The 26,944-nt window shown below is 45.5% G+C and overlaps 1 protein-coding gene across 1 annotated transcript in view; it reads right to left on the reverse strand.

Moving 5' to 3' along the window:
* nkain1 (sodium/potassium transporting ATPase interacting 1) overlaps positions 1 to 26,944 on the reverse strand; it is a 604,623-nt gene that overhangs the window by 40,184 nt on the left and 537,495 nt on the right. Inside the window, exons 4-5 of the mRNA XM_070898961.1 lie at positions 22,457 to 22,654; positions 7,649 to 7,709 (exon numbers count right to left, since the gene is read on the reverse strand). Coding sequence (XP_070755062.1) covers positions 7,649 to 7,709; positions 22,457 to 22,654 — 259 coding nt within the window. The remainder of the gene's footprint in view (positions 1 to 7,648; positions 7,710 to 22,456; positions 22,655 to 26,944) is intronic.

The following is a 26,944-nucleotide window of genomic DNA, read 5'->3' on the forward strand; positions in this document are numbered from 1 at the left end:
GATCATTTTCCAGCAGTCTATCGACTCTGGATCAGTTCCTATGGACTGGAAGGTAGCTAATGTAATACCACTTTTTAAGAAAGGAGTGAGAGAGAAAATGGGGAATTATAGACCGGTTAGCCTGACATCAGTAATGGGGAAAATGTTGGAATCAATTATTAAGGACGAAATAGCAGCGCCAATGGAAAGCAGTGACAGGATCGGTCCAAGTCAGCATGGATTTACGAAAGGGAAATCATGCTTGACAAATCTTCTAGAATTTTTTGAGGATGTAACTAGAAGAGTGGACAAGGGAGAACCAGTGGATGTGGTGTATTTGGACTTTCAAAAGGCTTTTGACAAGGTCCCACCCAAGAGATTGGTGTGCAAAATTAAAGCACATGGTATTGGGGGTAATGTATTGACGTGAATAGAGAACTGGTTGGCAGACAGGAAGCAGAGAGTCGGGATAAATGGGTCCTTTTCAGAACGGCAGGCAGTAACTAGTGGGGTGCCGCAGGGCTCAGTGCTGGGACCCCAGCTATTTACAATATACATCAATGATTTAGATGAAGGAATTTAATGTAATATCTCCAAGTTTGCAGATGGGTGGCGGTGTGAGCTGTGAGGAGGATGCTAAGAGGCTACAGGGTGACTTGGACAGATTAGGTGTGTGGGCAAATGCATGGCAGATGCAGTATAATGTGGATAAATGTGAGGTTATCCATTTTGGTGGCAAAAATGCGAAGGCAGAATATTATCTGAATGGCGGCAGATTAGGAAAAGGGGAGATGCAACGAGACCTGGGTGTCATGGTACATCAGTCATTGAAAGTTGGCATGCTGGTACAGCAGACGGTGAAGAAGGCAAATGGCATGTTGGCCTTCATAGCTAGGGGATTTGAGTATAGGAGCAGGGAGGCCTTGATGCAGTTGATGTCTCACCTGGAATATTGTGTTCAGTTTTGGTCTTCTAATCTGAGGAAGGACGTTCTTGCTATTGAAGGAGTGCAGCGAAGGTTCACCAGACTGATTCCTGGGATGGCAGGACTGACATACGAGAAGAGACTGGATCGACTGGGCCTATATTCACTGGAGTTCAGAAGGATGAGAGGGGATCTCATAGAAACCTATAAAATTCTGACGGGACTGGACAGGTTAGATGCAGGAAGAATGTTCCCGATGTTGGGGAAGTCCAGAACCTAGGGACACAGTCTAAGGATAAGGGATAAGCCATTTAGGACTGAGATGAGGAGAAACTTCTTCACTCAAGAGTTGTTAACCTGTGGAATTCTCTACCGCAGAGAGTTGTTGATGCCAGTTCATTGGATATATTCAAGAAGGAGTTTAATATGGCCCTTACGGCTAAAGGGGTCAAGGGGTATGGAGAGAAAGCAGGAAAGGGGTACTGAGGTGATGATCAGCCATGATCTTATTGAATGGTGGTGCAGGCTCGAAGGGCCGAATGGTCCATTCCTGCACCTATTTTCTATGTTTCTATGTTTCTATGTAAGTGAAGAGTTAAGTGGCCAATTAATGATAAAGAACAATGGGCCAGACTTTTAAGTTTCATTGTCGACGATTTTCTCGGCGTTACAGCTGGTTTTTTGCCCGGTGAGAGTTTGCACGTAAGTTTTTTCCTTGGTATCGCCCACCGGGACCAAACCGCCGACGTGCAACGCCGAAAACAACCGCCAGGGCGTAAGTTTGGCCTCATCCGCCGACGTCCAGATCGCCGAGAGACCCGTCCTATAAAAGCTGCTTAAACAGGGCGGTTAGGGGGGGGAACCCTGCAAAGAAAGGTAAGTTCAAGGTTATTTAATTATTTTTATAAATTTTACCATGGCGATTAGGCGTAAACTGTCTTGGGGATGTGTTTTTTTTTTATGATAATTTTTTTCTTTAGGTTTCCCCCCTCCATTGGCACAACCGCAGCCTCGGCCTAAATTTTTGTACTTGCCGTACATTCCGGTAACGACCGCCCATTTGGCTAACTTTCCACTTACCCACCGAGAGACCGCTGAGAATGAGTGTGTGCAACGCCGACTGTTTTCGCTGGGTGATCACACCTTAGCCCTCAAAATAGAAATTCTCGCCCGCTTTTTTCAGCAAGCGTTAGCGATCCTTCTCAGCGGGCAATCGGGCATTGAGGGCCTTTCCGGAAAGTCTGGCCCCGATCGTGAGAGAGGAAGGATCACGAGGGGGGCGCAGGAGCAAAGTTACAGCACAATCGTCTCTATCCTATGTTGTGGAGGTGGAGGTGAACACAGAGCATAACAGTTGTGGGTTATGGAATGTTGTGCAAGTCAATTGGCAACAATCGCTCCAGAATCTTGCAACAAGGCCACTGCAATCTTTTGACCCCACCTCCCCGTTTTATCCCCTCTCCTGCTTTATATTGGGTACAGGCCACGAGAGCCAGGCTCGCTGGCTAAGCTTCATGAGTCAAACTGGACGATAAGGGCCAGGAAGCCTTTCCACAGTGGAGGAAGCATCAGAGTTGAGCCCAATACTTGTCCTCATGTGATGCTGACACACTCGCTCACACACATTCGGACCTTTCCAGCAGGAGCGCTGGGTAGTAATGAGGCCAAATAATCAGTTGGGGTTCCCAACCCGAAAGCACTAAGGCCAATTATAACACCATTACCCATTGCCTGGGCTGACACCACCCACTACTCTGTGGCTACAGGAAGATAAAGCACGCCATATAAATTTAATGGTGTTTGACTGAAGAGACCATATAACCGGTTATAAAAAGAAATGTAGCATGATTACAATTGCTCAAAGTCCTTCACAGCTCGCACAGGACGGCAGGTGTAACCATGCCTCCACACAAGCAGATTCGTGACAATTTTTTTACAATCGTGCTGGACTGGGAAATTGCGGTCGGAGGCTTGCCACCCACATATGCCTCTGAACCGCAAGACGACTCCATACTTACCTTGTGTCCCCAGAGCTTTGGTCTCTTGCGGTTCTGGGCCTGCAGGCGTACTCCTGCATAAAGGTCCACGCATCACGGGCGCAGGCAGCTCGTAAACGTCCCTGGGATCACGTGGGCCAGGCCAACCAATGACACAGGGGGATTCCTATTATGCCTACGGGGATTCCATTTACAGACGGAATCCCCATAAGCATAATAGAAATCACCTCATAAATAATATTTCACAACACTGAACTAAAAATAATCACAGGTTTAAAATGAATTAAAATACCATTCAAAATAAAAAAAGTAATTTTGTCAAAAATAAATCTAAATATTTTTAACCAGGACAAAATTGACCTACGCTAATTTTAAATGTACATGAATTTTTAAATAAAAAAAAACATTATTTTAACATTTACTTGAACCCTTACATTGGTAAAGGAAGGCCCTCCGCCTGTTTTTACCAGGTGTAAGGGTTTAGTGGGTATACGCTGGGCAGTAGCTGGGCAAATAGCCCCACTCTGCACCGGCGGAAGCGAATTTCCAGCAAGGAGAAACTTGACAGATCGCAAGTTAGAAACGTAGAAATCGACAGCGCGGAAGGAGGTCATTTCGGCCCATCGTGTCCACGCCGACCGATAAAGAGCCACATGGCCCTTAGTCAGCAGCCCTGAAGGTTACATATCATCATCATCATCATAGGCAGTCCCTCGGAATCGAGGAAGACTTGCTTCCACTCCTAAAGTGAGCTCTTTGGTGGCTGAACAGTCCAATATGAGATCCACAGACTCTGTCAAAGGTGGGACAGATAGTCGTTAAGGGAAGGGGTGGGTGGGACTGGTTTTCCGCACGCTCTTTCCGCTGTCTGCGCTTGATTTCTGCATGCTCTCGAGGTGCTCAGACTCGAGGTGCTCAGCACCTTCCCGGATGACTTTCTCCACTTAGGGCGATCTTTGGCCAGGGACTGCCGGGTGTCAGTGGGGATGTTGCACTTTATCAGGGAGGTTTTGACGGTGTCCTTGTAACGTTTCCGCTGCCCACCTTTGGCTCGTTTGGTTACATGTAAACCTATGAACGATGAACAATGACGGAAAGGCAAAGAACACCCAGCCCAACCAGTCCGCTTCACACAACTGTGACACCCCTTATACTGAAACATTCTGAACTCCACCCCAACCGGAGCCATGTGATCTCCTGGAAGTGGCAAAAACCAGATTAAAAACTCAGGCCAATTTAGGGAGAAAAAAATCTGGGAAAATTCCTCTCCGACCGGGTTTTTGCGCATGCGCATTGCGGGCAGAAATCTGGAACTGGCGGGGCCACTTACGATGGCACAATCCAGGCCGATACGATCCAACAAATATTCTGTCCCCGCTAGCTTGCGGCACTATTTCGCTTTTGTTCTTTGGTTACTTCCCCTCCTCCGCATGTACAATTCTTCGATCAAAGGACAAGCCAGCAACCTGCTGCTGACTTCCTCCCACGCTGCTGTGCATCCAGCTGTCAGAGGTGGTGGAGGCATCAGGGATGATTAATCAATGGACAGTAAGTTTTGGTCGTCAACACACGGGGGAGAGAGTCAAAGCCGTGCGGGAGGTGCAGCAAAGAACCGCCCCCAGACTGAGCTGCCTTGTGAAACCCTCCAAGTTTTACAACCCCTGTATCCTGCCAAGACAGGTTGCATGGCACATTATCACAGAATGATACAGTACACAAGGAGGCCACTCGGCCCATCGTGCCCGTGTTGGCTCATTGAAAGAGCAAGTACATTGTCCTGAGGCAACATACCATTGTAATATTTTATTGCTTCAGCGGCTTAGGCCCCTAAGCTCTGGAATTCCCTCCTTAAACCTCTCCGCTTCTCTCTCCTCCTTTGAGATGCTCCTTAAAACCTACCTCTTTGACCAAATACTTGGTCACTGTCCTAATATCCCCTCATATGCTTCAGTGTCAAATTTTGTCTGATAACAACATCAACAACTTGTATTTATATGGTGCCTTTAACATAGTAAAACGTCCCAAGGCGCTTTTTACAGGAGTATTGTGAGATAAAAATTTGACACTGAGCCGCATAAGGAGAAATTAGCACAGGTGGCCAAAAGCTTGGTCAAAGAGGTAGGTTTTAAGGAGTGTCTTGAAGGAGGAAAAAGAGTTAAGAGAGGCGGAGAGGTTTAGGCCTGGAGTTCCAGAGCTTGGGGCCTCGGCATCAGAAGGCACAGCCACCAATGGCTGAGCAGTTGTAATCAGGGCTGCTCAAGATGTCAGAATTAGAGGAGCGCAGACATCTCAGGGAGTTGTGGAGCTGGTGGAGACTACAGAGATAGGGAGGGGTGAGGCCATGGAGGGCTTTGAAAACAAGGATGAGAATTTTGAAATTGAGGCGTTGTTTAATCGGTAGCCAATGTAGGTCAGCGAGCACAGGGGGTGATGGGTGAGCGGGACTCGGTGCGAGTTAGGACATGGGCTGCCGAGTTTTGGATCACCTCTAGTTTACGTCGGGTAGAATGCGAAGCGTCTTGGGACGTTGTCCTATGTTAAAGGCGCTGTATAAATGCAAGCTGTTGTTATTCAGTGAAAGTGCCGTGAGACAATCCCACTGCAACTTACAAATACCAAGTTCAAAACAGCTCAGAGGCAGCATAGCAGCAGGGGTAGGACTGGAAGGCCAGGATGCTTGACTTGTTGGTGAACAAAAACTGTAAGAACCTCAATAATTAATGTCGCCACATTGTGGGGCATAGAGGTGAGTGAAAAAAATTGATTATTTTATTAATTGGACTGTTTGGCAGAAGGCCCAGCGCAAATCACCATCCAAGGTAAATATTGCATGGTAGCAGACCGCTCAGGGTTGCAGTTGAGAATTCAGTCAATAGTCTTGCCATTTAAATTTTGGAGTTTGTCACCCGCCTCAAGAGCTTGTATTTATAAAGAACCTATTATATCGAATGATGCATTCTGGAATTCACCTCCCAATATATTATCATATCAATGGGTTTCATAAAAAGAAAGAAAGACTTGCATTTCTAAAGCGCCTTTCACGATGACCGGGCGTCTCAAAGCGCTTTACAGCCAAGGAAGTACTTTTAGCAGTGTGTTCACTGTTGTAATGTGAGAAGCACGGCAGCCAACTTGCGTACAACAAGCTCCCACAAACAGCAGTGTGATAATGAACAGATAAACTGTTTTTGTTATATTAATTGAGAGATAAATATTGGCCAGGACACCGGGGATAACTCCCCTATTCTTCTTCGAAATAATGTTATGGGATCTTTTATGTCCACCTGAGAGAGCAGACGGGGCCTCAGTTTAACGTCTCATCCGAAAGATGGGTGTTATTTGCTTCTGGTGGTGTTGATTGCGGGAGGAATGTTATCCAGGAAACCACGAGAACTCCCTGCTTTTTTGTTTGGAACAATGTCAGGTCCCTTGGAACCGCTGGAACATCTTGCCTGAAGAACAGTGCAGCACTTACTCGGTGTACGTCAGTCATTCTCAGTAGAGAAGTTAGGAAAGAAAAATTGCAACAAAGTTGATCAACTTTTTACTAGTAAGGGAAGTTTTTCTGCACGGAATTTGATGCAGTTCACTTATCTGCTCAATCTCGATCACTTTACTGACTGAATGCCAAGATCAAAATGGTGTCAGCTGCTAGTACAAAAGGTTACCGGGTCAGTTTAAGGGTGATGTGGCAGGCTCCCATTAATGCACTGCCAGGGGGCTGGAGGAGGGGCGGAGGTTAAACAACAGCACAACACCAGACTGCCAAACCAATACCTCATGCCAAGGCTCACGTACGTGACTGGGTGCGTGTCTGGAAAAACACGAGTAACACAGCAGAACACGGAGAGTACTGAGGTGGTGCTGCGCTGTCAGAGGAGCCGTCGTTCGGCTGAGACTTGAGCACAAAAAAAAATCCAGGCTGACATGCCAGTGCACTGAGGGAGCACTGCACTGTCAAAGGTGCCAGCTTTCGGATGAGAAGTTAAACCGAGGCCCCCATCTGCTCTCTCAGGTGGATGTAAAATATCCCATGGCACTGTTTCGAAGAGCAGTGGAGTTATCCCCGGTGTCTTGGCCAATATTTATTCCTCAATCAACATTACAAAAAAACAGATTATCTGGTCATTATCACATTGCTATTTGTGGGGGCTTGCTTGTGTGCAAATTAGCTGCCGTGTTTCCTACATTACAACAGTGACTGCACTCTAAAAGTACTTCCTTGGCTGTAAAGCGCTTTGAGACATCCGGTGGTCGTGAAAGGCGCAATATAAATCCAAGTCTTTCTTTCTTTATTACAACAGTGACTACACTTTAAAAGTCCCCCATTGGCTATAAAGCGGTTTGGGACGTCCTGGGGTTGTGCAAGGCGCCATAGAAATGCAAGTCTTTATTTTAAAAAGAACCTGGCCTCATTCTGAAGCTTGGTTGTGGTCAGGAATGGTTCAGACATTTTATTACTTCTTTCTCTGATCACTTTTGAGAGGATTGCTTGTGTGTAAAACATTAGGGAGCAATTTTAACTTAGCCTGCCCATTGGGGAACTGACGGGACTGGGAGCAACACAGGCTTTACCCAGCTGCCCGAGAATACTCTCCGCTGCATCAGCGGGGTGTAAAATCGGCGTTCCACCCCATCCCATGGGTTTCCTGCCCGGAATGTTAAGTTACAATTGCTCCCATGGTGACCCTCCAGTGTTACTAAGGATTGAGGTTCATCCTGTGAGAGTAATACTTCAGGCACTTACAGCTGTCTTCCTCTTCCATAAAGACTTTGCTGACGTAACAAGCGTAGACAAACCCGCAGAGCTGCAAAAGAACAGAAACAGCAGAATTCATTATTTGCCACACTTTCAATTTATTCTCCCTCCCGCTTTGCTGAAGGCACTAACTGATAGGATATACAGCATAAAGTGCAACATCCCCACCGACACCTGGGAATCCCAGGCCCAAGACCGCCCCAAGTGGAGGAAGTGCATCCGGGAGGGCGCTGAGCACCTCGAGTCTCGTCGCCGAGAGCGTGCAGAAACCAAGCGCAGGCAGTGGAAGGAGCGTGCGGAAAACCAGACTCCCCACCCACCCTTTCCTTCAACCACTGAATGTCCCACCTGTGACAGAGACTGTAATTGCCGCATTGAACTGTACAGTCACCTGAGAACTCACTTTTGGAGTGGAAGCAAGTCTTCCTCGATTTTGAGGGACTGCCTATGATGATACGGCGTTTATGCTCCACTCGAGCCTCCTCCCGTCTTTCCTCATGTAAATCTATCAACATAACCCTCTATTCACTTCTCCCTCAGGTGTTCATCCAGCCTCCCCTTAAGTGCATCTATACTATTCGCTTCAACCACTCCCTGTGGCAGCGAGTTTCACATTCTCACCACTCTTCGGGTAAAGAGGTTTCTTCTGAATTCCCTATTGGATTTCTTGGTGACTATCTTATATTGACGTCCTCTAGTTATGATCTTCCCCACAAGTGGAAACATTCTCTCTGTATCCACTCTATCAAAACCTTTTATTGTTTTAAAGACCTCATTGCTGCAGTACAAGCCCCAGCGGCCCTCTATTCCATTTCCCGAGTGGCCATTCTTTGTGAGCGAGTCTAGAAAGTGAGTTTCGGCCCGCTCTTTGACTACGGGGTGCATCGCAGCTGAGCCTTAGCGGGTTCCACCCGGTGTCTGGGCGCACGTGAACTTACCAGCGGGATGGGAGCATTCAGCAGATAGTGATCAAGTCCCGAGAGCAGGGGGGCTACTGATGACAAGTGTCGTGGCCCCTGCCTGCGATCTGGCCGTGACCAGTTAACTCAGCGCCCAACGGGGTAAAGCAATCAAACCTGGGACCTTATCACCCGAGGCAAACATTTGAAATATGAATCAATCTGAAATAATGCTGTTACAGCCGCAGATCGGGTTCGAAGCTGAATTTCAAAACAGCCAGGCGATGGTTACTGAACAGAGCAATTTATGCAACTCAAGTCATATCGAAAGACCAGCATCACAAAGGCTCATTGTTTCAGCAAACTGTCATTAACCATCACACAATATAATGGGATGCTCCTTAAGGTTTGCCTGTGGCATGTTTAATAAGCCAAAAGATTTGAAGCAGAATAATGGATTTTCTCAGTATGCTGAATAATAAGCAAACCCCTTTTCTCTTCTTTGTTTATTAATCTCTTTTGGTACACGACTGAATTCTGTTCCATTGTCCAAATTTTAAATTAGGAGCCAATATATCTGTTGTTTAATATATGTAGCGCAATACTTGCAGGCATATGTACTGAGCGTTGTTAGATAAATTAGGACATCCCGTCGACAGATTTATTGCGCTGAATTCACATTGATGGTACTGGTAATGCTTGAGACAGTAATAACCACAGAGGCTTCTACAGCTCAGTAATGTTCCCATCATCTGAGCAAATATCTCACCTGCCGAGGTGACACACAGCACTTGGCTCAGTTTGTAGCACCTTTGTCTCTGAGTCATGAAGATTATTGGTTCAAGTCCCACCCTGCAGCTTGAGCACATAATACATACAAGCTGATACACAATACCAGCTCCTTATTGAGGAAGCCCTGTATTGTTGGAGACATCATTCTTCATTGGAGATATCTTTTTTTGCCTGATCAGGTGGATGTTAAAGACCCAGGTCACTATTCCGAGGAGGGCAGGGTGTTCGCCCAGCGTCCTGGCCAGTAATTCTCCCAGCATCAAAACAGATGAACTAATTATATATATTTCACTGCTGTTTGTGGGAGCTTGCTGTGTGCAAAATGGCTATCCTGGTGACGACACTTTAAAATCAAATTAATTGCGAAGCACTTTATGAGTTCTTGAGAGATACAGTAAGGAGCTATATGAATGCAGGTGTTTCTAAATAATGTTAAAGTGGGCGCAGGATCAGAGAGACCTGGGGTGGATGGACACAAATCTTTGTAGGTGACAGGACAAATTAAGAAGGCTGTTAACAGAAAGCAGATGGGATCTTTGGCTTTATATAGAGAGGCATAGAGTAGAAAACCTTTATAAAACACTGGTTAGGTCCCAGCTGGAGAATTGTGTTCAATTCTGGGCACCACACTTTAGGAAAGATGTCAAAGCCTTGGGGAGGGTGCAGAGGAGATTGACTAGAATGGTGCCAGGGATGAGGGGATTCAGTCGTGTGGAGAGACTGGAGAAACTGCGGTTGTTCTCCTTCGAGCAGAGAAGATTAAGATGAGATGTAATAGCGGTAATCAAAATCATGACTGGTTTTGATAAGGAGAAGCTGGCAGAAGGGTCGGTAACCAGAGAGCACAGATTTAAGGTGATTGGCAAAAGAGCCAGAGGTGTCACGAGGAAACATTGTTTTACACAGCGCGTTGCTGTGATCTAGAGCGCGCTGCCTGAAAGGGCGGTGGAAGCAGATTCAATAGTAGCATTCAAAAGGGAGTTGGATAAATACTTGAATGTAAAACATTTAGAGGGCTGTGGGGAAAGAGCGGGGGAGTGGGACTAATTGGACAGCTCTGCCAACGAGCCGGCACAGGCATGATGGGCCGAATGATCTCCTGCTGTGCTGTAACATGCTATGATGATTCTACCTACTCCAATCCCACTTCCCTGTCATTTTCCCATATCCTTCCTTTCAATTACGTATGCAATTCCTCTTTTACGCATTAGAGCCAAAGTCATTTACACCAGGGAAGGAGGCTATTCGGCCCATCATGTCTGTGCCGGCTTTTTTGTTAGAGTGATCTAAAATGAATCCCACTTGTCATACTCTATCCCCATAGCTTTGTATCTCCCTCTACTTTACAGTACCATTAAATTTGTCAATCATAACTGGCTTTCAAGAAATCCGTGCTGACTGTCGGTGATTAACCCCTGCATTTCTAAGTGCTTATTGTTGCAACATTATTCTTGACTCTGTCTCAATCGCCACTTGTGGGAAAGCATTTCAAATTCAAATTACCCTGTGTGTGGAATTAGACTATTTCCCCCTTTCTAGTTCCTGTGGTAATCATAAGTCCGTCGGACCAATTCACTAACCGGTGGAATCTTTTTCTGTTTACTCTCCCAAAACCTTTCACGATCATCTATTTCATAATCTCGATTAGTTTCCCCCATAATCTTCACTGCTCCAGTGAAAAAACAACAATTTTTCCAGCATTTCTTCATACTTGGAACTTCTCATTCCTGGTATCATTCCAGTGAATGCTCACTATCTCCTTCCCACGGGTTGAATATCCTTCCAAAAATGGAGTGTCTCCAACTGTCGACAATACTCCACCTGTGGCCAAAGCAATGATTTGTGGAAACTTTACACTGCTTCTTCTATATTCAATGCTCTTATGTATAAAACCCAGATTCCTGTTTGTAAAGTTTTTTATTTTGGAATAAAGAACAGTGAAAGGAAATATAAGAATAGAAGAATGTAAGAAATAGGAGCAGGAGTAGGCCATTTGGCCCCTTGAGCCTGCTCCGCCATTCGATAAGATCATAGCTGATCTACCTCAACTTCACTTTCCTGCACTATCCCTTGATTCCCTTAATATCCAAAAATCTATTGATCTCTGTCTTGAATATACTCAATGGCTGGGCCTTCACAGCCCTCTGGGGGAGAGAATTCCAAAGATTCACCACCCTTTAAGTGAAGAAATCTCTCCTCATCTCAGTCCTAAATGGCCGACTCCTTATTCTGAGACTGTGACCCCTGGTTCTAGACTCCCCAGCCAGGGGAAACATTCTCCCTGCAGCTAACCTGTCAAGCCCTGTAAGAACGATAATCTAAATGGTAAAATTCTTAATAGAGTGGAGGAACAGGGAGATTGATGGGTGAAGATGTATAGATCTTTAAAGAAGGGTCCTCAGATTGAACGTGCGCACACACAAAAACACACACACACACACACACACACACACGCACAGACACACACGTACAGACACACACGTACAGACACACACGCACATTCTTGAAGGAAGATCCCAGGCTCTAACTACCTTTTATTTAACATACGCAGCAATCCTCCAATATTCAGTTTCAAGCACCAGTTATTTTTTTGATCATTTAAGCCACAGTCTGAGAATGGTTGTTTTCCACTTCACCAGAACAGTCGATGATGGGTGATGAGAGGCCACCAGAAGCCTTTAGTTATCAGGTCGAGGTATCACACTTGCTGCTGGCAGCTATAACCTGCAATCGAAGGAACCCAGCGGATTTCAAATTAATTTTATTTTTCTCCCTTTCTCGCTCAGGAGCGTGTTGACTCCTTGTTGGGGGGCAGTTCCTCGAGCGCTGATTGTCCTCTGGTCGCTTGCTCAAGTGCTCATTATTCACGAGCAATATTTGACAGCGAGGTCAACAATTTTCTGCTTGTGGTGTAGTTCAGACTAAAAACTGGCAGCTCCTAAACAGGCTGAAATGAAAGTCTGTTGCTTGCAGCCAAATTTCCACCATTAGCTCATTCATATAGCTTCAGGATAAACACCAGTAATGGAAGCAGAAAATTGCCTGGAAGTCTAATTTAAAGCTGTGGGGACAATTAAAGGGGAATGTCACAACTGGGTGACAACAATTCTGAAAGACTTTGGAGAGCATCTCAATCGATTATCTGCTTTCACCAAGCATGAAGTGGAAAAGGACCAAGGAGGCAAAATTAAAAGGAAAAGCACCTTGAGGCAAAGCTCTGTATCTGCAGGCACGTGACAGAGCTCACCTGTCTGATGGCTGTGGCTCGTGACGATGATTGCCCCCCTGTGCCGTTCCATGGTACCATCCCCAGGGGACAGCATTGTGGTAAGCCCGAATTGGGTGGAGCCAAGCTTTAGACCACGGCATCCCAGAACTGTCACTGGATGTGCCAGGCCTGTGTTTCCTGTTGCTGAGCTGTATGACCATTAATGATGGTGTTGTGGAGTTGGTGGCACTGTTTAAATGAGACGATTCCAGAATATCCCAGAATTGATTACAGACACACAACACATACACACAAACACACACAAAACACACACACAAAATAAACACAAACACATGCGCACGCCTACATAAACACACACACACACACACAAAACACATACACACAAAATAAACACAAACACCTGCGCACGCCTACATAAATACACACACACACACACACAAAACACATACACACAAAATAAACACAAACACTTGCGCACGCCTACATAAACACACAAAAACACAGATACACGCACATATACATAAGTGCGCACACAAACACACAAGATAAACACACACACACACACACACAACACAGATACATAAACACACAACACACACACGCACTTTTAATTAAGATGTACCCATTTAAAAACCACATAATGTCAACATTTGGAGCCTTGCTGTGCACTTCACTGCTCAGTCATGAGGCGAGACGTTGTCAGTCAGATAAGGCTGCAGATGACCGTTGTCGATCAGGAACTGGCTGCTTTCAGTGAGCAGAAAGCATTCACTTTGAAACATCTTATTCCAACATGGATGAAATAATGAAAATCCCTGACAACCAATGCGGATAGACCACGGCATCCCATAACGGTCACTGGACGTGCCAGGCCTGTGTTCCCCATTGGCGAGTTGTATGACTATTAATGATGGTGCCTGGGCAATCGGGGAAAGCCCAGACGTATCTCCACTGGTGAGCTGCGTGGTTTATGCCTTGGCTCGCCCAACTTGCTCCCAAGCTCTCTGGAGATGTGTGCCTATGGGAAGAGATTGCACCATGTATTGGTCAAATGGAAATTCTACATGTGGCCTGGTCTGTACACTCAGTGATGGTGGTGGGATTCCACATGTTAGACACAGTTCAGGACAGTTGCCGTCCCCACATTGACAATGAAACTGGATAAGTCACATTTGCTTTTTCAATTACACTTCACAAATTACGGAAGTTATATGCGGGTGCCATTGGCAAAGACGCATTTAGTGACCACCCGTACTTGTCCTTGGCAGGTGATGATGGACCTTCTTCTTCAAATAGCAATTAACTTTACAAAGTTTTTTTCGTTCATTCTCGGCCGCTGGATGTCTTTATTTGTTGCCCATCCCTATTGCCCAATCTTTGTAACAGTTTGATACAATTGAATGGCTTGCTCAGCCACTTCAGAGGGCAGTTAAGAGTCAACCATGTCGGTCTGGGTCTGGAGTCACATATATCGGCCGGGTAAGGACGGCAGGTTTCCTTCCCTAAAGGACATCAGTGAACCAGTTGGGTTTTTATGACAATCCGACTGCTTCATGGTCACTTTTATTAATACCAGTTTAAAAAAAAATCAAACTCTCAATTGCCATGGTGGAATTTGAACTCAAGTTCTCTGGATTATTCCTCCAGTAACATAACCACGGCTCTAGCTGAGTGATTAAGAGTCAACCCATGTAGTGAGGGAGTAGAATCACATGCTACACCACTTAGGAGTGACAGGTTCCCTTCCCTGAGCTGTGAGCTGACGGGAATTTTATGCTTCTATGATCAAAAGTTACTGGGCTTATTCCATTCAGTTTCATAAATTATCAGTGTGAGATTTGAACTAACAACTGCTGGTTCCTAATGCAGTTCAAGAATTGTTGGACTACCACACCTAATACCTATATAAGTATGAAAGCATGTCTAACTGCTAACATTACTCAGGAGCTTAGCCTGTGTGTATGACTGACTTCTTATCCTGGCCAATATTTATCCCTCAACCAACAGCACTAAAAACAGATTATCTGGTCGTTATCACATTGCTGTTTGTGGGAGTTGCTGAGCGCAAATTGCCTGCCGCGTTTCCTACATTACAACAGTGACTGCACTTCAAACAGTACTTTATTGGCTGTAAAGTACTTTGGGTCATCCTGAGGTCGTGAAATAATTGCATCTCTTTCTGTAATTGGGAACGAACAGGAAATTTTGGGTCGTGTATCTCCCACTCTAGACTGTGAAGTCTACTTTAGAACTTATGCCTCAAAGGACACCAATCCTCGATGGCCCAGTTGGGAACTGTCTAGTGTACGACCGAGGCAGACAGACCACAAAAAGGTTAGATTCTTGGTCGGTGCTGTATTAGCTGACTCAGCCAGGATTCATCATCATAGGCAGTCCCTCAGAATCGAGGAAGACTTGCTTCTGCTCTTAAAATGAGTCCTTAGGTGGCTGAACAGTCCAATACGAGAGCCACAGTCCGTCACAGGTGGGACAGATAGTCATTGAGGGAAGGGATGGGTGGGACAGGTTTGCCGCACGCTCTTTCCGCTGCCTGCGCTTGATTTCTGCATGCTCTCGGTGATGAGACTCGAGGTGCTCAGCGCCCTCCCGGATGCACTTCCTCCACTCTTAGGGCGATCTTTGGCCAGCGACTCCCAGGCGTCAGTGGGGATGTTGCACTTTTTCAGGGAGGCTTTGAGGGTGTCCGCGTAACGTTTCCTCTGCCCACCTTTGGCTTGTTTGCCGTGAAGGAGGCTTGCTTTGGGAGCCTCATGTCTGGCATGCGAACGATGTGGCCTGTCCAGCAGAGTTGATCAAGTGTAGTCGGTATTTCACTGCTGGGGTTGTTGGCCTGGTCGAGGACGCTAATGTTGGTGCGTCTGTCCTCCCAGGGGATTTGTAGGATCTTGCGAAGGCATTGTTGGTGGTATTTCTCCAGCGACTTGAGGTGTCTACTGTACATAGTCCATGTCTCCGAGCCATACAGGAGGTGCGGGTATTACTACAGCCCTGTAGACCATGATCTTGGTGGCAGTTTTGAGGGCCTGGTCTTCAAACACTCTTTTCCTCAGGCGGCCGAAGGCTGCACTGATGCACTGGAGGCGGTGTTGAATCTCGTCGTCAATGTCTGCTCTTGTTGATAAGAGGCTCCCGAGGTATGGGAAATGGTCCACGTTGTCCAGGGCCGCGCCGTGGATCTTGATGACTGGAGGGCAGTGCCATGCGGCGAGGACAGGCTGGTGGAGGACCTTTGTCTTACGGATGGTTAGCGTAAGGCCCATGCTTTCATACGCAAATACGTCGACTTTATCCTGGAGTTCAGCCTCTGTTTGTGGGCATTGTCCGCGTACTGTAGCTCAACAACAGAGGTTGGGGTGGTCTTGGACCTGGCCTGGAGACGACGAAGGTTGAACAGATTCCCACTGGTTCTGTAGTTTAGTTCCACTCTAACGGGGAGCTTGTTGACTGTGAGGTGGAGCATGGCAGCGAGGAAGTATAATCTATTGCGACACAGGTTAGCAAGGCCATAAAAAAAGCAAACTAAGCACTAAGGTTTATTTCTAGAGGTATAGAATTGAATAGTAGGGAAGTTATGCTAAACCTGTATCGAATCTTGGTTAGACCACACTGCATACAGTTCTGGTCACCATATTATAAAAAGGATATAGAGATACTGGAAAGGGTGCAGAGAAGATTTAAAAGGATGACACCAGAAATGTGAAGGTACATATATCAGGAAAGGATGAACAGGTTGGGTCTCTTTTCTCTTGAAAAAGGCTGAGGGGTGACTTAATAGAGGTCTTTAAAATTATGAAAGGTTTTGATAGAGTGGATACAAAGAGAGTGTTCCTACTTGTGGGGAAGCGCATAACTAGGGGCCATCAATATATGATAGTCACCAAGAAATCCAATAGGGAATTCAGAAAAAACCTCTTTACCCAAAGAGTGATGAGAATGTGGAACTTGCTACCACAGGGAGTGGTTGAAGTGAATAGTATAGATGCATTTAAGGGAAGACTAGACAAGCATATGAGGGAGAAGGGAATAGAGGGTTATACCGATAGATTTAGATGAGGAAAGTTGGGAGGTGGCTCGAGTGGTGCAGAAACGCTGGCATGGACTGGTTGGGCCGAATGGCCTGTTTCTGTGCTGTATATCCGATGTTATCCAATGTAATTATTGAAACATATAAGATAATGACGGGGCTCGACAAGGTGGATGCAGAGAGGATATTTCCACTCATTGGGAAAACTAAAACTAGGGTACATAGTCTCAGAATAAGGGGTTGCCCTTTTAAACCATAAATCTATGGAATTCTCTGCCCCAGAGAGCTGTGGAGGCTGGGTCATTGAATATATTTAAGGTGGAGGTAGACACATTCTTGAGCGATAAGGCAGTCGAGGGTTATGGGGAGCGGGCAGGGAAGTGGAGCTGAGTCCATGATCAGATCAGCCATGATCTTATTAAATGGCGGAGCAGGCTTGAGTGGCGAAATGGCCTACTCCTGCTCCTATTTGTTATGTTCTTATGTAATAATTGGCTTTACTGCTCCTGGGCTAGAGAGGGGAGAAAACTCAGCGCGGTTCATCGCACACATGGTGACATCAGGTGTCTGTGGTCCTCTGAGGGGTTGAATGGCCCATCAATACTCACTGTCTGAATGGCTACTTGGGATGGGGTTGGGTGGGGAGGGTGCTACCAAAGGGCTGCCAGTACCCACGGAACTGTAGCCTACCATAACTTAACTGCTTTAGCAGAGAGAGAGAAAATTGGGGGGGTGGGGTGGAGATAAATGGAATTCTTTACCATAATTCTATCGAGATGGGCACATGATGCCAATGCAGTAGAATATTATTTTGATATTCCATTCCTCACTCACTTTGCTGAAATACCGATTTATCCGACAGTGATGCAAGTGGGGATGACAGAAATATTAAGTTAAATATGAAAGAGCTAAGAAATTGGCCACGGTGGAGACAGAGGGATTGGAATCTTTCACCGCTCTAATTCTATGGCTTTCCGAGATCTATTGAAATGATTAAAAATGAAAACTACTGTGTAAGGCGAATCAGCGAAGCAATATTCGTCATGTCAATCTGAATGAGGAAAAGGGCTGGACGCCCTGCATCGTGAAGGCAGGGTGATGTGGATTAGTCAGAGAAACCGTGCTCGGAAAGCAAAAATAGACATCTTGATTAAGAGAGCAGGCGTCGTAACTAATTTATTCGAGTTCTAACAGAATTAGTCTCTTATCATTTAATAATGACATCCAGTGCCTCCAGCACATCTCTCTGCCAATATGGTTGATCGCAAATAATCCTCTTTACCACCTTCAATATGCAGAGGTCAGTGGTAGTGAATGAGCATCACTATCAGTAACATAGCTGTCCTTTCACTATCTGTTCCTTGTTAAAAAAAAACAGACACAAAAAAAAGTTGGAGAAAAGTTTTACAATCCTTCTTTCAGATGACACGTTACCTCACCCGGTCTGGTCTACAAGTGACTCCTCTGCAATGGCCATGACACTGGGTAGAACTTATTTGCCCTAGTCTAAAATAGTGCCATGGGATCTTTTACACCCACCTTAGAGATCCAACAGGGCCTCGGTTTAACATCTCGTCCGAAAGACGGCACCTCCATCAGTGCAGAGGGTACTACCCACTGAGCCACGGCTGACACACAAAGGAATAAACTTGTGTTATAAGCCTCTGTCCTGGAGCATCACTGCGATATGAAACACCCAAACCCAGCCTGAATCAGTACCTTTTAGCACAGGAGGGGAGGAGAAAATTGGAGACGGGGAGAAAACGACATTTTGTGGAATAGGAATAGATAAATCTTAATTGGGCAGCAATGGTGTCTAAACGGCTTCTATTCTATTTTCAGACAGGATGATTTATTTGTATTCTGACAGCGCTTCTATGGAGATATTATTTCCTCTCTGTAAAACACTCCGCCATTTACGATATTGGTTGATGAATTCATAACATAATTCATTGTTAAAGCGTTCTGACTGCAACCATCAGAAACTAGGGCCAATTTTTCTTTTAGCAAAATTTATGCTGCTTTTAAACAAATCAAACTGAGAATTATTATCAGCTTTTAAGACTTTCTCATCAGCCCTCCACCCCCCTGTCCATCCTTGCTTGTCTCATTCTGTAGAATTTATTTGGAGATAAGAATACCGTGCTGATGGTCCAGTGAGTAACTGGCATCAAGTAGGTATCAAGTTCAACAGAGCAAGTTAACTGAAGTTACACAGAAATGGTCAATGGAGTGTCCTGGGTTCATAACTATCTCTGCTTATACATTCAGTCCATTCACGCTGCTGGCTTCCGTCATTCCTGCAGTTCTATATCACGACAAAGCAACAGAAAAAAAAAATAAAACAACACTCCAGTTCTTCCGAAATCTTTTAAGGCATCCCATTGGAGGGACTCTCGGGAAAGGGAGACGTGGGCAAACCGACCAGGTTACCGACTAGGGCCTGAATTTACTTGGCCTTTCTGCCGCTGCAATCTCGGGACGACCCGTTCCCGGTGCAAAAACACTCCTTCGGCCCGTTGCAGACTGGATATTGGACGTCCCCATGCAGTTCGCCAATGATGAGCATTTCAATATCAGGCTGTTGCGTGGCCGGTTGTGGGGAGGTGGGGGGTGAGGGACGTTGCAATGGGGAGCGCAGGGTGGCAGCAATCGAGAGGGAGGGAAAGGTCTTTGGAACTGCAGTGGAGCAGGGAGGAGCATTCCTGCACCTCCAAGCTCCACATACAGGTAAGTATTTTATGTAAGAAACTTACTTTTTTGGGTACCTTTTAAGGACTGCTAGTTCACAAGAAAGATCTTGCATTTATATAGCTCCTTTCCCAAGCATTTTACAGCCAATGAAGTACTTTTTGAAGTGTTGTCATGTAGGGAACGTGGCAGCCAATATGCGCACAGCAAGCTCCCACCAATTGCAATGTGATACCGACCAGATAATCTGTTTAAATGATGTTGGTTGGGGGATAAATATTGGCCACCAGAACACCAGAAAGAACTCCCCCCTTCTCTTCGAATAATGCCACTGGATCTTTTACGTCCACCTGCGAGGGCAGACAGGGCCTTCAGTTTAACGTCTCATCTGAAAGACAACACCACCAAGACTGCAGCACTCCTTCAGACCTGCACTGGGAGTGTCAGCCTGGATTTTGTGCTCGTGTCTCTGGAGTGGGACTTGAACCCACAACCTTCTGATTCAGAGGTGAGAGTGCTGCTCACTGAGCCACAGCTGACACCATGGTATTTACCTCCATGTAAATCATATTTTCCTGAACGTAACCAGCCCATTTGGGGCAGCATAATTTTGCATAGGGGGCCTCAAGCGGGCCTGAGCATCGCCCCCCCCACCCCCCCCACCCCCACTTCCCCCTCCACCATGGCATGGGCCATGGACAACTCTTTTTCTGCCTTTACCAATATGGAGGGTGGCTAGCCCCTCCCCTTGTTCTCTCTCCACATACCTCCCCCTGCAGGTTCTGAAATACTGGAAGCTGCAACAAATAGAATTCACGAAATGAACATTTTCTGGGAGGGTATAGCCCTAGACTCCGTGCCCAAAGAAAATAAATCTTATTGCATTAGTACTTGATTGGCTGTAAAGCGTTTTGAGATGTCCGGTGGTCATGAAAGGCGCTATATAAATGCAAGTCTTTCTTTCTTTAACACTTGAATTTTGTAGTAAAAGTGAAGAAATTAGCTTATCATACAGCACAGGAGGCGGCCATTCGGCCCATCGTGACTGTGCCGCTGTAAGCCCATGTCCCGCTGTACTTTCAGTGCAGTTACTTGCTTTCACATGTTGTGGACTGTTATTGGGTGTTTAGCTTATTTTCCAGCCGAGTAACTGAGTTGTCTCAACTAACACGCAACCTTTAAGTGCTGGCAATCTGGCCTTCAACACACAGTATTATTTTCATTTATATTTATAATTCATTGATTTGTCCTGTTTGAATTTCATGGATGTGGAGGTTCGGAAAGGGCTGTTGCCTCAATGTTGAATAAAATCTAAATCACAACACCCAATCCGTATCAGCAACTGGGGAGGGACGTAAATTAATAAATCTGTGTGTGACCCGGGAGAGTCTCTGGTACATATCTAAATGGCACACAAGGTCAGAAGGCTTGAACAGCCCCTGCGAGCGCGCCCCCTTTCCCCCCTCCTCTCCCCCCCCCCATCCCCCACACCTAGAAGATCTCTTTCCCTCTTTCTATCCGAATCGTAGAATCATACAGCACAGAAGGAGGCCATTCGGCCCATCGTACCTGTGCCGGCTCTCCGAAAGAGCGATCCTATTAGTCCCACTCCCCCGCTCTTTCCCCACAGACCTCCCATTGTTTTTCAAAACAGAGTCCTAATTCCCCTTTGAACCATTCAGGCCGTGCATTCCAGATCACAACAACTCGCTGCGCAAAAAAATAATTCTCACCATCTCCCCCTCTTTTCTTTGCCAATTATTTTAAATCTGCGTCCTCCAGTTGCCGACCCTCCTGCCAGAAGGAACATGACTGTGACACAAGAACTTTACCGCCTTCCTGTAAGATCTCCAACCAGTTGCATTCTCATTAGAAATAAATGGGAATGGAATCTGAGACAAAATTGATACACACAAGGTCATGTTTAGACTTAATCTAGAGGTTCCTGGGAGAGTGGGGAAGCATGATTTGTAAATTTTATTTGTGTGTGACTCCCTCGCTGTTTAAATGTTCTATTTACAATTGGTGCTAAAAGACTGAACGAGATTGGCTTCTTTTTTTTTCATTTCCATCTGTGACACACACCTTTTGCTTATTGCCATGGCTACTCTTTGAAGGTCAATGTGTGCACTGAGTGGTAGAAAAATATAGACAGAAGATGGAAGAATATGTGCAGTGAATACCAGAGCATTCTCCTGGCTGCTGTTGATGCCAAAGGCACAATCTCCCATCCACATTCTGATGGTTAATGGGGGCTCAATTAGCAGCAGATTTGCAATAGATCTTTCTGAATAATTGTTCATAAATCATAATATGCATTCAAATATTTGCATAAAAATTAGCAGTGTGTCTGATTAAATGCACGCAATCGCAACTGACTCATCTGTTCATTGTGACAGTGATTTTTAAACTAAACTTTTAAAAACGTCCTCACATTTTTGAGGAAACGTAATTTTAGATGCAAAAACAGGTAGAAACGGAATAACGCTAACAGTCGGGCCGAGGGCACAAAAGCTCTTGTGGCGTGGGGGTAGCTTTGTGAGGGTCCAATTCCAGTGTGATGCTTCACCAGACAAGAGGACAGGCCACAGAAGCGGCTCAGTGGGTAGCATGCTCACCTCTGAGTCAGAAGGTTGTGGGTTCAAGTCCCACTCCAGAGACTTGAGCACCGAAATCTAGGCTGATATTCCAATGCAGTGCTGGGGGAGTGCTGCACTGTTGGAGGTGCTGTCTTTCAGATGAGATGTTAAACCGAGGCCCCGTCTGCTCTCTCAGGTGGACGTAAAAGATCCCATGGCACTATTTCGAAGAGCAGCGAAGTTATCCCCGGTGTCCTGGCCAATATTTATCCCTCAATTAACATAACAAAAACACATTATATGGTCATTATCACATTGCTGTTTGTGGGAGCTTGCTGTGTGCAAATTGGCTGCCGTGTTTCCCATATTACAACAGTGACTACACTTTAAAAAAAGCACTTCATTGGCTGTAAAGCGCTTTGAGACGTCCAGTGGACGTGAAAGGCGCTATATAAATGCAAAGCTCTCTTTCTCAATTTGTAAAACAAAAAGCTAAGACTGGTGTGTTCACACTCGACCACATCTTTTTCTTTGTGAATGGAAACTAGGATCAGCACTTACTGCAAGGAGGATCTGTAAGGAACTGCTGGTGACTTCAATGTATTGGTAGTCGAGTAGGCACCCTGTCACTGTGATAACGTGGTGGTCTTCTGGGGCCTGGTCAGCGGGAGTCACTGGGGTCACCACGCAGCCTGGCCCATTCTCCATCCACCACGAGCGGTGCAGTGAGGTGTTGAAAGTCATGACAAAGTCTCTGTCCTACAGAAAAAACACAACAAAATCCATTGGTCATTAAAATGTCTGTGGAAACATCATGTGGTGTAAAATAACTCCCATCAATACTGTGTGCAAAAAGAGGTGAGATTTTTCCTGTTGTATTTATGCTTTCTTACCAAAGTCATTGATAGGAGGAAGTTCTCCAGTGTGTGTGTCAACTGCATTAACCCATTAATTGTTTCGTTCCAGAAAAAACTGTTTGCGATATCAGCGTGTAAGCACTTAACAATCCTCTGACACTATTTTAACAAAGGCATTAACTCCATTTACTTGAAAAGGGTCAATCACTCCATACTTCCAATCCCTGCCCGTCCACAGGCAATACACGTCTGGCTTCTGTTGGTGTGGTGAGCTCCAGCGGTAGTTGCATCTGATGGTGGCATTGTTTTATTATGGAATGGGCTTAATAAAAAGGCTGCATCTAGTGACTCCACGGGTCTTGGCCAGAATGGAAACGATTGGGTGATGTCCCTACCAATCACGCCTGGAGACTGCACTGCCGTAAGTGACTGGAATTGATTTGTATTATGTAACTATTCTCCGCTCACTGCATTTTGCTGGAGAAATTACCTTGCATTTATCAGGAGCCTCTGCTATAGTTTCGGTCATGAGCTCAGTTTGCTGTAGTGCGTAGACGCTGTTTGTCGTAAAATAGACTACTGTAAAATAGACTCTGTTGAAAAATAAACCGTTTTGCTGTAAAATAGACCCTATTAAGGGTTCAGTAGCATAGTGATATTGTTACTGGTCTAGTAATCCAGAGACCTGAACTAATAATTCAGAGATGTGAGTTCAAATCCCACCACAGCAGCTGGGGGAATTTAAATTCCGTTAATGAAATAATTCTGGAATTAAGAAACTAGTATCAGCAATGATGACCATGAAACTGCTGGATTGTCATAAAAACCCATCTGGTTCACTAATGTCCTTTAGGGAAGGAAATCTGCCGTCCTTATATGGTCTGGCCTATATGTGACTCCAAATCCACAGCAATGCGGTTGACTCTTAACTGCCCTCAGCCTAGCAAGCCACTCAGTTGTAATAAACCACTACAACAAAGTCAGCACTGTGGGAGTACCTTTACCACACAGACTGCAGCGGCTCAAGAAGGCGGCTCACCACCACCTTCTCAGGGGCAATTCTGGATGGGCAATAAATGCCGGCCTTGCCAGTAGGGTTCAATTGGTCTGAAATTTGGCTTTTTATTAGTGTAATTATTGATTTGGGGTGGTGCTTACAGCAATCAGAGACTAGTTACTCAGCAGACAGAGTCTATTTTGTAGCAAATAATTTTATTTTATTTATTTGTTCACGGGACGTGAGTGTTCATTCACAATAAGCAAATGTAAGCCTGGAAGATACTAAGGGTAGACAGCTAATCCTGCTTTTGGATTGGCATTTTCTTTTCATTAAATAAAACTTGTTGCTTAACTGTGCTCTTTTAATTGACAGTTGCAGAAAGATTCTGGTGTGTTGTGTATTGCTTTTCCCTATAGCCAGTGATTAGGGCATCAGCAAGTATTGATTCTGAATAAAATCGGGGAGGGAGGGAGTGGGTAAAGGCGACTTATCTCAAAATCTGTTTCTTAGTTCTCGATCTGCCCGAGAATACCCCACAGATACTTCCGCAAGAACTCTAATTAGTTCCCAAAAGTCTGGCAGGCATGGTGGCTACAAATATGTTGAGATAAATTGCTGCAGTGTGGCGTTTCCTCAGCAAATTAGACCATGCTTTGTCAAACCTCATTATCGCACAGCACCTAGGAGTCACACATTATAACCAGTGATGCGTTGTGGGGAAACGGATAGTGTCAAATATATTGTGAAAACTTTGGATTGAATAGGCCCATTCAGTGTTCATGTAGAACATCCCCCCTGCCCCACACTATTCCACCACTATCTATGCGCTACCGATAGTCGTTCACAAATGTTCAAGGCCAAAAACCTATGAGCAACACAAATAGTTATGGTAGCGCTTCACAGGAGCGAATGAAAGAGTAATATTTTACTCATCTGGTACAATCGCCTTTGGGCAATGTTAGGCCTGGGTTCAAAATTACTCCAAAACATTACAAACAACACACACCAACATAGGAGGTTTCACACTCGCTCAATACAGTCCACTCCTGATAACTCAAATAACTTTCTTGTGCTAAAAAATTTGGGTTATGCAGTAATTCGAATTAAGCCACTTGAGTTGCTGGATCAAGATTCTGGATCCCACTACCTAACGGCACTGTGGGAATACCTTCAGCACACGGACTACAGCGGTGCATCTTCATCGTCATAGGCGGTCCCTCGAACGAGAATGACTTGCTTCCACATTAGTTCACAGATGTTTCAATGAAGGACCCGATATTCCAGTCCTGAACTCCAGTTGATGGGGTGGAAGATGCCTGTGCGTGGGTACAAGAAGGCGGCTCACCACCACCCTCTCAAGGGCAACTAGGAATGGACAATAAATGCTGGCCTTGCCAGTGACGCCTGTATACCGAGAATGAATAAAGGAAAACGTAACACAGCATAATGGGAATTTAATGATTTAAAAAATGATGAATCAGCTAGTTTGAACCAAGTGACTTTGTATTTAGAGTAGACTTTGAGCTAATGTATGGTAGAGCCAAACCCTATACTCTACTTGGCCGGCCATTAATCACTGATAAACTGCCATGTTAGCTGCTTTTTAATAAAGTAGATACAAGCTAAGGAAGTGTGTGCACAGAGTGGAGCTCAGAATAGCTTTACATGCCTTGCAGTGGATATACTCCACATGTGCTCTTGGAGATCTTAATAAACCTGCATAGCTAACATAACCGCAGTCTGACTGAGCATTTGTACAGTGTAAACTGTTTCGACAAAGTTGCTGCAGGCACAAGCAGTTACTTTATATATATTTGTTAAATCAGTTTAACCTTCTTTCACATACTTTACTGTTGTCTCTAACCTACCCACCTGAACCTATTATATTCACCTGTATCCCTGTTGGGACCATCACCTGTTGTACATTAAACACAAGCACCGTACACTGGAACTTTAATAACGCTTTTCGTGGAGAGTCACATAGGGCTAAATATCCAAGAGTGCCAGAAACCTGCCATTGCCACCGTGGGCCGCAGTTAACGGCCGCCCAAAATAATAGCGCTGGCAGCACAGATATATTGGTGCTGTCTGCTAAATTTAAATTAGCGCCGCACTAAACTTACTGTGTAAGACTGGTTCTCCAATGCTCCTTTCAGCAGCAGGCCCAATGTAGCGTGGCTGTAGCGCCCTTGCAGCAAGAACAGCCTTCTATTAAAGCAAGGCCGTCATTTTAGAAAGCAGTGTTGGTCCCTTAAAGAGGCACTGCCTTCTAAAATAAGAAACATAAGGATCATTTAAAAATAGACAGTCTTTAGACCTTAGAGTTCAACTGCCTTCTGAAAAAAAATAAACATTAAAAGAATTCCAAAATGCCAGTCTTCTGCTCTTAAAGCTGTATTGCCTTCTGCAAAGAGGCCCTCCCGAAAGAAGGATGTGGGACCAGATCACTGAGGCCATCACTGCCAGCAGTGTCGCCCCCACAACCTGGCTCCAGTGCCCAAAGAAGTTTCATTACCTCAGACCAGTGGTCAAGGTCAGTGAATGCATCTTCAAAAGCTGTCTCCTACCAAGTGCACCACTAGTCTCATACACTGCTCAATGTATGACACCCACCCCACCCCCTGCAGCCACTCACTCACCTACCAACAATCTGTACCAAACACAAGGCACACCTCCCATTCTTAACTTCACCTTGACCCCTTGGAGGAGACGGTGTTGGCCATACTTGGCAGGGGCATGGTGGAGCCCTTGGCCAGCGGCGGGGCTGAAAGGATACAAGATGCTGGTTTCCTCATGCGTTATTCTCCTTCTCGCATGCTTACCCTCCCTCACCACAACTCCACCCTTGTGCCTTCCTCATTTCACACACTCAGGAAATGCAGCCTGCCCAGCCAATGGTTGATGAGGAAGAGGAAGAGGAGGAGGAGGAGCAAGAGAAGAAACACTGTTGCTCAATTTCACACTCCCAGCCACAAGCTTCTCAAGGTCCCTCACTGAAAGTCAGCAGCCTTCCAACAGCCACGCTACAGCCACTGGGGTAGAGCTGCGTGACTTCCTCTTCCTTCTGCGAGCAGATGCCAGAAATCTGAAAAGTTCTTAAAGTGTGTGGCGAGTGCTACTGGATGCTTGCAAAGCCTTGGATGGTAAAGGAAGGCTCTGAGAAGACAGAAAATGCTGGAAATACTCAACAGG

Source organism: Pristiophorus japonicus, chromosome 14, assembly GCF_044704955.1.
Source record: "Pristiophorus japonicus isolate sPriJap1 chromosome 14, sPriJap1.hap1, whole genome shotgun sequence".
NCBI classification, from domain to species: domain Eukaryota; kingdom Metazoa; phylum Chordata; class Chondrichthyes; family Pristiophoridae; genus Pristiophorus; species Pristiophorus japonicus.